Source organism: Sminthopsis crassicaudata, chromosome 1 (genome assembly GCF_048593235.1).
Source record: "Sminthopsis crassicaudata isolate SCR6 chromosome 1, ASM4859323v1, whole genome shotgun sequence".
NCBI lineage: Eukaryota > Metazoa > Chordata > Mammalia > Dasyuromorphia > Dasyuridae > Sminthopsis > Sminthopsis crassicaudata.
In genome coordinates, this window is record NC_133617.1 from 667,761,806 (window position 1) to 667,777,911 (window position 16,106).

At 37.6% G+C, this 16,106-nt stretch overlaps 1 protein-coding gene across 7 annotated transcripts in view; it reads right to left on the bottom strand.

The window, feature by feature from the left end:
• Positions 1–12,481: 12,481 nt before the first annotated feature.
• NKTR (natural killer cell triggering receptor) overlaps positions 12,482–16,106 on the bottom strand; it is a 58,608-nt gene continuing 54,983 nt past the window's right edge. For 4 of the 7 annotated variants that reach the window (XM_074283183.1, XM_074283187.1, XM_074283188.1 and 1 more), the window contains one exon: positions 14,517–14,751. In XM_074283183.1, coding sequence (XP_074139284.1) covers positions 14,664–14,751 — 88 coding nt within the window. In that variant the 3' untranslated portion in view covers positions 14,517–14,663. Of the gene's footprint in view, positions 14,752–16,106 lie in introns of all 7 variants that reach the window. The other 3 variants (XM_074283186.1, XM_074283185.1, XM_074283184.1) reach the window with 2 other exon arrangements.

Genomic DNA, 16,106 nt, shown 5'->3' on the forward strand with positions numbered 1-16,106 from the left:
CATAAAGAATGAGATCATAAATAAACTTCTGATACATCCTAGCTATGTGACTCTGTGCAGCTTCTCAGAACATTTATCCTACTTCAACCTCATAACTTTCTAAGACTGTAAATTTTTTTCTTTTTTTTATTAATTTTATAATTATAACATTTTTGACAGTACATATGCATGGGTAATTTTTTTACAACATTATCCCTTGTACTCCCTTCTTCCCCTCCTTCCCTCCACCCCCTCCCCTAGATGGCAGGCATTCCCATACATTTAAATATGTTATAGTATATCCTAGATACAATATATGTGTGCAGAACTGAACAGTTCTCTTGTTGCACAGGAAGAATTAGATTCGGAAGGTAAAAATAACCTGGGAAGAAACACAAAAAATGCTAACAGTTTACACTCATTTCCCAGTGTTCCTTCTCTGGGTGTAGCTGATTCTGTCCATCATTGATCAATTTGAATTGGATTAACTCTTCTCTATGTTGAAGATTTCCTCTTCCATCAGATACATCCTCATACAGTATTGTTGTTGAAGTGTATAATGATCTCCTAGTTCTGCTCATTTCACTCAGCATCAGTTGATTTAAGTAAGACTGTAAATTGAAGAAGAAATCTTCATGATCTGATTGCTGATTTACATAGATGATAAGAATAAGAAGAGCATTTATATATTGTTTTAAATACGTTCTCATTTTATTCTCACAACAATGCTTTGAAGTAGGTGCTATTATTATCACCCCCATATTACAAATGAGGAAACTGAGACTTAGTGGTTGAATGACTTATCCAGAGGTCACACAGCTAGTAAGTATTTGAGGCAGAATTTGAAATAAGGTCTTCATGACTCCAGTTCTAGTTCACTCTCCATCACTTAACTGCATAAAGGGCTTCACACCAATAAAATCAGAAGTTATACTTTTAGAAGTATATTAAAAAGATATAAAGTGATACAGGCAGTCAGAGGAGAAAGTCATTACTGATTGGGTTTGTGGGATATGACTTGATGTTTAAAGAGTGACTAGGACTTTGGCAGGTAAAGAGGAAAAAAGATATATGTACTAGGCAAGGAGAACTGGCAGCACAAAGGCAAGGAAGGAGACTGAGGGCATTTGGAGGGGGGGAGAACAGGGAGATCACTTTGGGAGGGTGAGTGGAACAAAGTAATATGAGATACAGCTGGAAAGGCAGAGTGGTGCCAGATTGTGGAGGGCCTTTAAAACTAGATTTAGGAATTTGAACTTTACCCAGGAGGCAAGGGAGCCCCTGAAAGATTTTGCACAAAGGAATAGAATAACCAGGTTTCCATTGACAGAAGTATTCTCTATCCCTGCCCTACCTAGAATCTCCATGTGGTTCTAATTTTGGAGACAAGGATGGAGAATTCACTTGGCCAAGTGAGGAAGACAGGATGGGCTGTGAACTAATTCAGGACTCCTAGATCCTGACCAAGCCTCAGATAACCAGAGAGAAGGTTGATGCTATCCTGGATGATTTTTTGTTTGTTTGTTTTTTCTATGCCATTTCATAAAGATCTGTTTTGAAATCCTGGAAATATTTCAGTATTCAACTACTGGAATTAAAAAAAATCTCAGTCATTTTCAGTCATGTCTGAATCTTCATGACCCCATTGGGATTTTCTTGGAAAAGATACAAGAGTGGTCTTTGCCACTCCCTTCTCCAGCTCATTTTACAGATGAGGAAACTGAGACAAACAGGGCAATGCGATTTGTCCAAGGTCAGTAAGTGTCTGAGGCCACATTTGACCTTGGATCTTCCTGACTCCCAGCCCAGTGTTCTATCCACTGAGTCACTTAGCTGCTTGCCAACTTAGATTCTCCTGGTATTTCAATTAAGCATTAGACACATTCTTGGCGCTGAGCAGGGGAAGATTGGGAACCTGGGGAAATTGCTTTTGTCTTCCTCTCAGCCGGACACTGCCCTAAGCCTGCTGAGACTCTGTGCTAACAAGACTCACCTGCCTGGTACTGGGGAACTCTAATGGAGTAGTAGCCCAGGAATCTCTTTGATATTTTTTATCAAAATGGCCAAAGGTATGGATGACCTGACATGCTTTTCAGATTTGTAGATGGCTGGCTAGCACATTGATAGCACTCAAAAAGATCTCCCTTAAGAGAATAACAAAAATTAAAACTAATCAATATTGGGGAGGCTACAAAAAGACAGGAACACTATTACATTATTGATGGAGCTGCAGATTATTCTAAATGTCCAAGAAAACTATTTAGAATTATGCTAAGAAAGTGATTAAAATGTCCTTAGCCTTTGAGCTAGAGATTCTACTATTAAACATATACCCTCGGAACATCAAAGACAGAAACCAAGAACCTATATACACCAAAATATTCAAAGCAGTACTTTTTCTGATAACAAAGTTGATGCCCATCAACTAGAGAGTGGTTAAATAAAGTATAGAGCGTAAAATTTATGGAATATCACTGAGCTATAAGATTTGATGAATGTTAAGAATTAAGAAGAAAGATTTAAGGAATTGATATAGAAGAAAGTAAGCAGAACCACAACACTGTAAATAGAAAAAAACAAACCCTAACTCAGAAACTGAATTATAATTACTAGTATCTTATCCTGTATAAAAGGTGAAAAAATGAGCTTCCCTACTTTTTGTAGATGAGTGTAGTTTTATTTTATTTTTTCCCTTTTTCTTCCCCCCCTTTTTTCTTTTTTCTTTTTATTTTGTATTAAAGCATTTTATTTTTCAAAAAACATATGCATCAATAATTCTTCAACATTAACCTTTGCAAAACTTGTGTTTCTATTTTCCCCCCACTTCCCTGACCCGCTTCGCTAGATGGCAAGTAGTCCAATATATGTTAAATATAGTAGAAATATATGTTAAATCCAGAATATGCATAGATATTTATACAATTATCTTGCTGCACAAGAAAAATCAAACCAAACTGGAAAAATGAGAAAGAACATAAAATGCAAGCAAACAACAACAAAAAGAGTGAAAATGCTATGTTGTGAATCACACTTGGTTCCCACAGTCCTTTCTCTGGGTGTAGATGGCTTTCTTCATCACAAGATCATTGGAACTGCTTGAATCACCTCATTGTTGAAAAGAGCCACGTCCATCAGAATTGATCATCATATAGTCTTCTTGTTGCCGTGTATAACGATCTCTGGTTCTGCTCATGTCACTTAGCATCAGTTCATGTAAGCAGAAGTGTGTTTTTAAGTGTGAAACATTGCATATATACTCAAACTCAGTTTCTTAGTTTTTTTGAATAGTTTTTTTCCCCCTTTATTTTTTTTTCTTGTTAGAATCACTCATTGACCATGCTTGGCGTGGGAGGAAAAGGATATAAAAACAAAAATATTTTAAGATTTATTTTAGATCCATGATATTTAATGGATCAATAAATACACGGAAGTCTCTCAAAATACACATGAACAAAAGCTCTAACAAGTTAGTACAAGTCCATTCAAGAACGATGAAATATAATAGGAGTTTATCGAGAGCTTTGTATTTAAAAACTCAATTTCACAAATACAGTATGGGAAGGGCATGGCTATGGCTACATAACTCTTGATCTAAAAAAAAAAAACTCAGGGTTTTAGTGGGTTGCAAACTCAATATGAGTCAATAGTATGGTACAGAACAAGAAAATGAATGTGATGCTAGGCTGAGAGGGGTAGTGTCCAGAACTAGGGAGGAGAAAGTGCCTCCGAATTCCAATATGGTCAGATCATATGGAGAATATTGTGTTCAGGGTAACATATTTTAGGAGGGAAACTGATAAGATGTAGACCATCCAGAAGGGGGTGAACAGGATGATCAAGGATCTTGACATCACGCCATGTGAGAATCACTCAAGGAAACTGGGCATGTTTAGCTCAGAGAAGAGAAGTTGGGGAAACATAATAGGTTTCTTCAAATATTTGAAAAGCTGACGTGCAGAAGATGGATTAGTCTTCTTCAGTTTGGCGCCAGAGGGCTGAAGTTCGAGCAATGAGTAAAAGCCACAAAAAAGCAAATTTTAGTTTAAGAAAAAACTTCCTACAATTAGAGCTGTCCCACAGTGGCATGGGCTGCCTCAGGAAGTAATGGGTTGGTTCTCCTCAAAGCAAAGTTTGGATGATCCCTTGTTGGGATGTTACAGAAGGGATTCCTTTTGGTACATGGGTTGAACCCAATGGCCTCTGAGCTCCCTTCCAACTTACTCTGCAACCGAGTCTGTGAAAGGAGATTGAGTGTGTGTATGTGGAGGGCAGATGGCAAGTTTAAAGCACATCACTGGGAAAGTATATTCTTAGGAATCACAGGACTCAAGACTTCAATTCTATTTCTGGACTACCTGTGTGGCCTTAGCCAAGCCCTTTGACTTCCTCATGGATTAAACAAGACTTTTGGAATACATGACTTCCATGTTCCTTTCAAACTTTAAATCTATGGTCCATAATAATTGGAAAGCAGTTAGCTAGCAAACCAGAAGGGAGGTCCTGACATGATAGTATCATGAAAGGAGCAGAGAACTTGGAGATAAGAAGCCCTAGGTGTGAGTGCTGTCTCTAGAACTTAACTTTGTGAATTCAAGCATCCTGCTGCCTGCTAAGCCATTTCTGAAGTCCTTCCCAGTTCTGACAGTGATTTTGCAAAAGAGACAAATTAGATTAAAAAAAAAAAAAAGCCAGACTCTTAGAGATGGAAGGAATTTTACTGTCTGACTTGTACTTGAGTAGCAGTCTCTTCTATGAGATTTCTGACAATGACATAGTGCCCATTCTGAGGACAGTTTGGATTGTTAGGAAGTTTTCACCTAAGCAAGCCTAAATCTACCTTTTTTGCAGCTTCTACTTATTGAATCTCCTTAGTTCTGTATTCTGGAGTGAAGCAAGTGACAAATAATTCTCTCTCAAGAACATTCCCTTCGTTTCATGAAAGAGATAAGAGTTCAGTTAAAAAGAAAGATGTTTCATGAAAGAGATAAGAGTTCAGTTAGATGTCAAATAATTTTTTTGCCTTTCAGCAAGGGCTCTCTAGGTAGGGGCCAGCTTGAGTCGAAGCAGGGAAAGGTAGAAATAAGCATGAAACAGGAGACAATGAGGAAACTATCTTGCGAGAAAATGATGCAGTTGAGGAGAGTTGGCTCTTTGGAAGGCCTTGAATGCCAAGTTGAATCTAGGTTCCCAAGCGCTTCGCTCTTCAGCATCCTGCTACTTGGGAGCCTTGAGGCCAAGGGAGAGGAGAAAATAGATCAGGACAAGAGGGCACAGTTAATCTGTTATGTACAGCATTTCTTAGAGCCTAATCAGGGCCTCCTGGAAGACTGGGAGGAGGCCAGAGACCATTTCCCTCCAGCTTTCCTCTTAAAAGCCATTTAAAAAATGCAGTCAGCATCTGGAAACTAAGAAGAATCAAATGAGAACCATCTGCTTACCCATCTATCTGGTTGTGGCACATCGTTCCTTCAAGGGCCACTTCAGCTAATGTGCTTCAAACACTTGCCAAAACCTAACTTCAGATCCCAGAATGCCTTAGAAAGACTTCCAAGGTCACATGGCCCAATCCTTTCTCATTTTACAGAGGCTGGGGTCCTGAGAAGAGCTTTCCTGTGGTCACACCGATAGGAAAGGAAATAAGCTTTTATCCCTCACTATAGGTCAGGCACTGTGCGAAGCATTTCTTATATTATCTCATTTGGTCCTCACAAAAAAATAGCACCTAAGAGTAGGTGCTATTAGAGTCTCCACTTTAGAGATGAGAAAACAGAGGCAAAGAGGCTGAATAATTAGTCCAGTCACACAGATAGTAAGTTTTAGGCTGGATTGGACCTCTGGTTGTTTCCAAGTCTGGCACTCCATCCAATGGATTGCCAGTTGCCTCCTGTAGTTGGGAATAACTACTCATTTCCATTATCTTCACGGATCACTTTTGGATGTGTTATGATGTAATGTTTTGTTATCATTATGAATGTTGGTGGCTTATCCCCCAAAAGAGTTAATACTAAAGCAAGAATATCACATGTTAAGTGCCTTAGAAAATTATGAAACCAAGTGTTCCTGGGCCAAGTTCTTTGCTCTGTCAACTGGGTGCTGGTGTTCCTGTTTTCTCAGAACCCCTCCAACATTTGTTATTTTCTCTTTGTTATCTTTGCCTGCCTGACAGGCATGAAGTGGAACTTTAAAGTTGATTTAATTTTAATTTCTCCAGTTCTTAGTGATTTGGAGCTTTTTTTTTTTTCATGTTTTTGATATTTGAATAGGTTCCTCCTTTGAAAATTGCCTTTTGGGGGCAGCTAGGTAACGCAGAGCACCAGCCCTGAAGTCAGGAGGACCTGAGTTCAAATGTGAACTCAGACATGTAACACTTCCTAGCTGTGGGCAAGCAATTGCCTAAACAAAACAAACAAAAAAAAAATTCCTTTTCACATCCCTTGACTATTTACTATAAAGAATGGCTCTTAAGTCTTATACATTTGAATTATTTCCTTAAATATGTTAGAGAGATGTCTTTAATAGAGAAACTCATTGAAAAGATTTCTTCTTTCTCAATTTTTATATTAACTATGTGCAAAAATTTTTAAATTTTGTAAAATCAAAAATATCTATTTTTATTTTATGTGATCCTATCACTTGCTTAGTCATAAATACTTCTATCCATGGATCTGACAAGTAATTTATTCCTAGTGTATTTTGTATCTAAGTCATGTGGCCACTTGAAGATTATCTTGATATATGGCATGAGGTCTCCTTTTCATGGCTTACATACTTAAGAATTGGTGCTTCTATTTTTTTTCCTCTTCATTATTTGTAATTTGGCTTTCACTTCATCATTCTACTTAAATTGCTCTCTCTAGTTATCTTAGTTGCCAAACCTAATGGCCTTTTCTCAGTTCTTACCTTTCTGGACTTCTCTAACCTTTGATACCATCTTCTCTCTAGGTTTTTGTGGCACTGCCTTCTTTTATTTCCCCTTCTACCTATCTTGACCATTGTTCAGTTTCCTTTCCTGGAACTTTATCCAAATAATACATGGATGTCTCCCAGAATTCTATCCTGGGCCCTCTTCTCCCTTTATACTATCTTGCTTGGTGACCTCATCAACTCCAATGTATTCAATGATTATTTCTATGCTGATGATTCTCAGATCTCTTTATCCAGTTCTAACTTTTCTCCTTCCTTTTGGCTTCACATCTTCAACTTTCCACTGGCCATCTCAAACTGGATATCCCATAGATATCCTAGCCCAACATGTCTCAAACTCCATCCTCCAACCCATTCCTTCTTCCTAACTTCCCTAACAATGTCAAAGGTACCACCATTCTCCTTGTCACCTAACCAATGTCAACCTTAACTTCTTTCTCTCTCAATCCAATAAGTTAGCAAGTCCTGTTGACTGTATCTTATCACCTTACACCTGTACCATTCATTGTAATAGTCTGCTGGTCTCCCTTGCCTCAAGTCACACTCCCAGAAGTACAAGTCCATATTAATTTCCTAATTCAATCAATCAACTTAAATGGCTCCCTATTGCTTCCTGTTTTTGACTTCTAAAGCCCTTCATAACCTCCTTCCTCCCCACCTTTCTAGTCCTTACTCGTTATTCCGTCCCCCACCTACTCCAGCCTCTGATCCAGTAACACTAGTCTTAACACTCATCTTCCTTTCCTTTTTCACTGGCTGTCATGTTTGAATCTCTCCCCCGGCCTCTCTCCTCTCCCTCTCTCCCTTCCTCCCTTCCTTCCTCATTCCCTCCCTCCTTCCCTCCTTCTCTCTCTCTCATTCTCCTCTTTCCTAATTTTCATTTTCTGGCTTCCTTTAAGTTTCAACTAAAATCCCATCTTCTACAGCCTTACCCAGTCCTTAATCTTTGTTTTGGAGTCTCTTGTCTTTTATTTATACATAGCTTGTCTCCTCCATTAGACTATGAGCTTCCTGAGAGCAGGGATTAATTTTTGCCCTTTATATCCCTTGCACTTGGCCCAATGCCTGACATAAAATAGGTCCATAATAAATGCATGACTTAAGTCCAATTTTCAGCTTGCAGTTGTTTCCCTAGCAGTTTTTGGCAAATAGTCCTCAGTACCTGTATAAATGCTGTTAGTGTTACGTCAGTATTTTATGTATAACATAAAATATAAAATACAAATATATATATGTATATATATACATATATACATATATATATATATATACACAGTGTATATATAACAATATATATGATGATTTTTAAAATTAGGATGTTTTTTAAACCAGTATCAAAGTTTTAATGATTGTGTTATAGTACTTTGATAAACCATCTTCCTTCCCTCCTCTCATCCCCTTTTAAAATTAGCTTTGAGATTCCCATGACCTTTGTTCCTTCACAAAAATTGTATTTTTCCCAACCCTATTTTCTTTTGGGAGCATGATGGGCACAACATTGTGTAAGTATATTATTGTTGTTTTTATATTATCTTTTTCTTCTTAACCATTTTGTTAGAGGAAATTTAATAAGGTTTCATGGGATTTAAAGCTGGAAGAAAGCTTGGAGATTATCTAGTCTCTCATTTTATAGAGAAAATAGGCCTGGATGAGTGTCTATTGCAGTGGTCTCTAAAATTTTCTATTTGTACATTGCTATCATTAAAAAATCTTAGAATCTGCACTCCTCAGTATTTCAAAATTAGATTCACATATTGCTTTGACAATAATTAGGAGTCTTATGTCTAAACCAGAAAAATGAGAAAATATTTAATCTTAAGGATTATTAACAATGCCTCCAGAGACTTATTGTGTAGGAGACTTGGGCAGACCTACACTTTAGGTAAGTCCCTTCAGCAGCTAGCTGGAACATGGGCTCCTTCACCCAAGGAGACTAATTAGGAGTGCTATAATAATCCAAATGAGCAGTGACAGCTGCCTAAACTAGGGAAGCAGAGATAGGTGAGATGATGTGGCGATAGAAATGACACAATCTGGTCTGGTCTAAGTGATTACATATGGGGAGTAGGTCAGTGAGGAATCAAGGATGAGCCAAGATTGTGAGCTTGGGGACCCAAGGGAGGTTGGTGCCCTTAACAATGAGAATATTCAGAAAGGGGCTTTGGGGGAAGTGATGAAATCCTTAAAGCAGTTCATCCATGTTTGCTCATCGTATGGATCTGTCCCACCAAAACCAAAAAAGCTGAATATTGGGCTCTTAGCTTCTACCTTTATTGAACACAAAGCCAGCCAAGAGGTGCAAAGGTAAGGGGCATCTGTAGGAGTCTGAAGAATAGCATGCAGGTAGTCCGCAGGGAGAGAGTCCAAATGACACCCATATAGCCTCAGGAGGCTAGGTTATAACTCGAGGGTACCAGGGCAGAAAGGGGGCAGTTGAAAGCTCACAGGCACAGAATGAGCAAAAGTAGGGGGACGCCATTTTGGAGAGAAGCTCCACTATGGGAAAGAATGGGATGTGACCTATCTTCTCATCCTCCTATTAGTCATGAACCTCTTGGGGGATCATCCTAGGACCTGCCACTATGGAGACCACTGACATTTGGGCACAACATGAGTGGCTCAGCCTAGCATTTCTAGTTTTCTACAACTTGGCTCCAACCTACTTTTACAGTTGTCTTTTATTCTACTCCCTTTCACACCCTTTGCAGCAACCCAAGTGGTAGGCTTACTTGGAACACTTTCATGCCTTTACAGCAATGCTCAGATATATCCATTCACCTTTATATGCTGAAGGGAAAAATACCCTTCTATCCGGTGTCTTGTCCCTAACAATCATCCTCTCTCCAGGGATATTCTGAGGGCATATAGAAGGGACTTAATGTTTATTGTATTACTTATGTATGGAGACATTACTTATGTGTGGTGACAGAAAATGCTGGAATTGGAGCCAGGGAGGCCTGGATTCATACCTTGATGTGGAGGGGACCTTTGATAAGTTGCTTAATCTATTTCTACATCTGTCAAAATAAAGCTCTAGTACCTCCTTAGAGGTTGTTGTGAAGCTCAAATGAGATCGTGTATAAAAGTGTTTTGCAAAATTTGAAGAGTTTTACAAATGTTATGGATTATTAGCAGAGTTCAGAAATTATCTAACCCAACTTGTTCTTTTTATAGAAGATCCTGGATCCTAGGCTCTCTAGTTGGAAACTGAGTAGAGAGGTCACGGTGGGAGAGCCAAACTAAGTGGTCAGGTGTCCTGATCCTTAGTGCAATGCTCTTTTAGAGTCTATACCTTTGGAGGTAGCCCTGTATGGCTCCCTGCCCTAGTCTAGCTCTTGATAGCCAAGTCCAGATGTTCCTTCAGTTTGAGTCAATAACCAAGATCACGGAAGAATCCCTTTCTTCAAACCATATTTTATTTCTCCATTTAGCATTAATGCTTTCTCTTGGTAGAAATATTCTTTCCACCTTCTGCTATCATTCATTAATATGATTAACTGATTCAAGCCTTAGCACATTCACCCGTTTTAAACATTATCCGTTCCACTCCATCACATCTGTGGAAATACCTCTTGGAAATTCTGTAAAAAAATGTCACATGATCTATTAAGGAAATCACGGGAATGCACTTATAAAACAGCAATCCTGCACCATCAGAGAATTTCCCCAATTGGTTCATAGTGCCTATGTCATTGATTCTCAGCTCTGCTATGACTTAAGGCATAAGTTAACTTTGGGTAAGTCAGAATCCTCAGGGTGTTTTCTGGTCTATAAGAGGAGGAATTGGTTCTTTCCAGTTCTGGTCTGTGACCCTAACCATGAGTATTTTCAGACTGTATTCAAATTGTTTGGAAAACTGAGCAAATCGTCAGTTTTCTTGGAAACCTTTAAGAAAAGTCAGTATCTTGTATATATTTAGCTGAGTACAATTCAAATCTTCAGGACTGAGAAAACAAAGTTGATGCTTGCCCTGAAAACCAATCTCTTGTGAAAACTTACTTCATGCCACCTCTTCACAACCTGTCCGTAGTGAGGAGTGAGTACAGGAGGTACAAAGAGGTTTTCAAGCAAATACATCATTGCAATGATTCAGACTGGTTTCAATGGTCGAGATGGAGAGAGCCATCTGCACCCAGAGACAGACTGGGGACTGAGTGTGGATCACAACACAGCATTTTCACCTTTATTTTTTTTTTTTTTTGTTTGCTTGCATTTTGGTTTTTTTTTTTTTTTTTTCCTTTTTGATCTGATTTTTCTTGTGCAGCATGATAAATATGGAAATACATTTACAAGAATTCCACGTATAATATATATTAGATTATTTGCTGTCTAGGCAAGAGGAAGAAATTTGGAACACAAAGTTTTGCAAGGGTGAATGTTGAAAATTATTCATGCATGTTTTGAAAGTAAATTTTAAAAAAATCATCAGAGAACCACTTGAAGTACAGGACAGAAAACATGCCTACCTACTGATCAAAGGGAAGATGACAAGAATGGATTCTAGCAATATACTTTCTCCTTACATCTTTTTTCAGTAAATCCATTTTGACCCCACTGATGCCTCCTGCTACTGTCCTCCCTCCCTCACAAAAGCTGTTTACACTTCCTTTGCTTCTGCTTTCTCAGCAATCCAGCTTGAACCTTCATTCACTGGAAACTAATCTTTCCAAAGTCATCAATGATCCTTTGCTCTAGCCTGCACCTCTAATCTCTTCCCTGAGTCTGGGCTCTGAAAGCTCACTTTTTATTATCCAGACCCAGCATACTATTTCCAAGATCCTTCCATACCATATGGAGGGTATGTGTATCCCTCCCCCACACAGACCCTTTTCCCACTCTAGCTCTTAGCAGTTATCAATACTCCCATGCTTGGACAGGACATGTCAATCAATACCCCCTATTCCAACCACATTTCCTCTCACCCTCCTAGTCCTGGTGCCCCTTCCCCTATATGTATTATTTTCCCCTATCAGGAGGTAAGTTACTTAAAGGCAAGGTCTGCCATCTTGCTTGTATCTGTATCCTGAAGCACTTAGCTTAGTGCCAAGCATGTGTTCCAATTCCTGTGTACATGAATATATGTGTGTGCGTGCGTGTGCGCGCACGTACACACACACACAAAACCACCCCTATTATCCTGTATGACCTGTTCCTGGTATTTTGGAGGTGCTTAATAGATAGTTGAATGAATGAATGAATTCCTAGATGACAACTAATGCCATGTATCTGGACAAATCTAGTATTCCCAATGAAATTTGGACATCTGAAAACAAGTCTAAAAGAACTCAACCGACTCCAGTCTTGTCACAGAATTTGGGGAAACAACCTTGAGTAACAAGGAGTGAAGAGTACCATTAAGCAGTTTGTAGGCCATACTCTTCATAGATTAAATTTTGTACCTGAAATTCTTTTAATTCCATCCATTTATTCTAGTTCTCAATTATGAAAACTAGAATCATCAACTGTAAAGATATGAACAATTCCTGACCATGACAGAATGTGCTCTTTTCCGTTTCAGGAGAGAATAATTTGGAGCCTTGGAAAGGAAGAGGAAAAGATGAGACACATACTAAGAGACTGGGGTTAAGTATATTTTTAATTTCTACAAGGTCTCCTTCAAGGAATAGGGAAATTTACTTTGAAATGTATATAAATCAGTTCTTTTCCATATGTACAAAAGTATCTTCTACATTTCTGAATGCTACCAGCTCTCAAATATTCCCTTTCTAGTAAAGGTGACATAACAAAAACAGCCTGATGATGCACTTTCTAATAATAATACACAACATAATTGAATTTTATTCAAAAATAATTCCAAAATACAGAACAAGTTCTTTAAGAAGAAAAGCTATTTCTGTAATTTACTTCAGTAAACATGTGAGCTGAATGCTGCAGCTAAGGGATGTCCCTTGTGAGGGAGGAAAACAAGCAGTGCTTCGGTTCAGTATAAAAATCCACTCTGGGCTGAGAGATACATGGAAGTCCCAACCCAAGGGTAACTTTTACTTTCACCTAATTAGATCTGGCAGTTTCTATCTGAGGTTCTGATTGTGTTACTTTCTGAGTTGTACTTAGTTTGTCTTTATCCCAGTAAACTTTCTGAAGACTTTTGGTATGACATAAGCATTATTGTGCACTTAACATGAAATGTCTGGAGGGGCCTGGTAGTCTGAATTAAGTATTTTTCCTAATAAAATTTTATTACTAGTTTGGTAGTCAAACAATTTAAAAAAAACCAATTTTCCATAACATGGTAGTTTTCAAGACAAGATAACCTCTCTTTTCTAATCCTTTAAACTGCCATGCATGCCATGGACACCCTGTTTTGTCCATCTTTTACATTTCAATATGAATTGGCAATTAAGTACAACTAGAAAAAATCCAATCAAAGACCAAATCAATTACACCAATTTTACCATTTACAAAAACAAACAAACAAACAAAAAAAACCAAATGGTCAATTTTTTTGTGTTCTGAAAGTTATGAAGGCCTTAAAAAAAAAACCACACACTGTTGCAACATTATTTTTCAATGCCACTCACAAATGCAAGGATGTTATTTTTTAAAGTCATAGAAATTCATTCCTTAATACAGAAGCTTTATACAGAGATGTATTTCCAGACTGGCTGGATCACTTTAGTGGTGTGTTTCTTTTTTTAAAGCACTGACAGGAGAAACCTGCTTCTGTGAATGCTTTCAGCAGGTACACCAATTCTATTCAGTAGGTCTAAGGAATCAGACTGCCATGCACAATGGCACTGTCAGGGGACATACAGAATATAGCAAAACTTGGAAGAGAATTGAAGGTACCACATCCCAGAAAGAACTATTTAGGATGCCATTATGTTGCAAAGACAGTTCATATTTTCCCCCTGTGCTGCAATTGTAATGTACAGTATATAAGGCCAACATATTAAGGAGGCACCAAGGGGCACCCAAGCACCAGAACATGGACTGAAATGCAACTTTTTTCTTAACAGGTTAAACTTCTAACAATAGTCTTTTTCCAAAAAGTAGATAAAACGTTAATTTCTCAGGGATGGTGCATCCAAATATGATATTTACAGTTAAGGCTAGTTGCTATTCTTAAACTCACCCCCTGGCTCACAGTATAATTATGATCATATGATGTTTTAAGATCATCACTTTTTGCATACCTTTGAGACAGCAAAGAATAGAGGAATGAATTAAGAACCTTGGAGGCATTACTTTGTATTCCCTGGCTACTACTGGCATCAAATTTGTGTGGTTTTATTTCTGAAAGTACGTATGTACAAGACACCACTGAATCGGTGTATAAACTAGTTTTGAAACTTCAATCAGTTTAATAAAGAGAAATCGCAGCCTCTGACAATTCTCCTTCACAGTTCTACTCTTGGCAGCTGAGAAACTAAAACTGACTGAACAAAAGACCAAAAAGTCCAAAATATGAGTATTTTGGGACAGACTTTAAATAATCACAAAATTTACAAAAAGATAAAATCTAGTGAAGGGGAAAACCTGATCTCGGAAAATAAAGCCAATTTTCATAGTTGGTTACTGTGAAATGTGGCAAAAACAATCTCTTAGTGACAGATTTACATACTTTTCAATCTTTTGTTCACCACTGAAAGAACTCAAGACTGATTAAGTGGAGTCTGGTTTCCCTTGATTTCCATTTGATCCTGAAGAATAGAACAGCAGACTGACTGCCATTACATTTTTTCACATATTGGATACTTTTCAAATAAAAATATAATCAGCACCACCAAAGGAACTTCTCAGCTGTATCGGCTGCTTTCACTGGGGCTCCGGTGATTAGAATAGCTTCGGTCACTTTCGCTGTCAGAGCCATAAGATCTACAACTCCTGGACAAAAAATAAATAAATAAACAAACAAATAAATAAATATAAACAACCCCTTAATTTTAAAACTACAACATCCTACTCTCATAGCTTCCATTTAAAAGTAGTCTGAAACAATGATCTTGTGATGAAGAGAGACATCTACATTCAGAGAAAGGACTGTGGGAACGGAGTGTGGTTCACAAAGAGCATTTTCACTCTTTGTTCTTGTTGTTTACTTATATTTTATGTCCTTTCTCATTTTTTTCCTGTTTGATCGGATTTTTCTTGTATAGCAAGATAATTGTATAAATGTTTTTATATATATTGGATTTAGCATATAATTCTACTATGCCTAACATATATTGGATTACTTGCCTTCTAGGGAAGGGAGTGGGGGGAAAGGGAGGGAAAGCTGGAACACAAGGTATTGCAAGGATTAATGTTGAAAAATTATCCATACATATGTTTTGATAATAAAAAATTTTAATTAAAAAAAAAATCAGTCTGAGAGCACAATTCTCAACACACTTATTTACAAGACAGACATAAAACTAAGATTATCAGAAAAGAAGATGAAGGAGGCAGGAGAGTAGCCCAGTAATGAGAGCAGAGTAGGCCAACTATGGGACTCTCCATCATTTCTTACTTTAAGAGAGTAGCACTGGACTTAAAGCATAAGGAAAGAAAGGTCATATACCAAGAAATTCTTTGCAAGTATATAAAAATACAGCAGAATTCTGATTTAATAAAGTAATTCACAATCATATGTATATATATATATAAAAGCTTTCACTTTTAATTTTTAAAATGATTGAAAAAAGAAAAATGATTAAATGAAGAGAAACAGGTGAACCAAGAGTTAACCTGGGATCAGTGACTTCAAAGTGTGAAAACCTAGGGCAGCTATTGGCCAAGACAGAATTTACTACTATATCTACCAAGTACTAGTTTAAAATAGGTACTCTAAAAAGAATCATTACCATGTCACTGTGATGCTCCTTTGATGTATTAGCAAGGTTTTTTGACTGAATAATTGGTTCAAGCAGCTGATCGCTTGATCAAAGTAAATAATCACAGCATTTCCTTTTAGGTTCCAGTTTTCTCTTCCAGTTTTCTAAAAGCATTTGATTTTGTCAGCCTTAAGTATTTCTAAGAAATGGCCCTGGTGCAGAAAGTGGGACATGGTTTTGTTGCTTTACTCTCAATTACTTCCAAAATGAATGTTTGGCCAAAAAAAGCATGAATATTTAAAAATTTACTTTAAAAATTAACATGAATAAAAGCAAAAGTTAACTGTGATCTAGACATTTTTAAATTCAAGATTTAAAACATACTATTTCTGCACTCGGTAGTTATTCCTCCTTCTTGACACAATA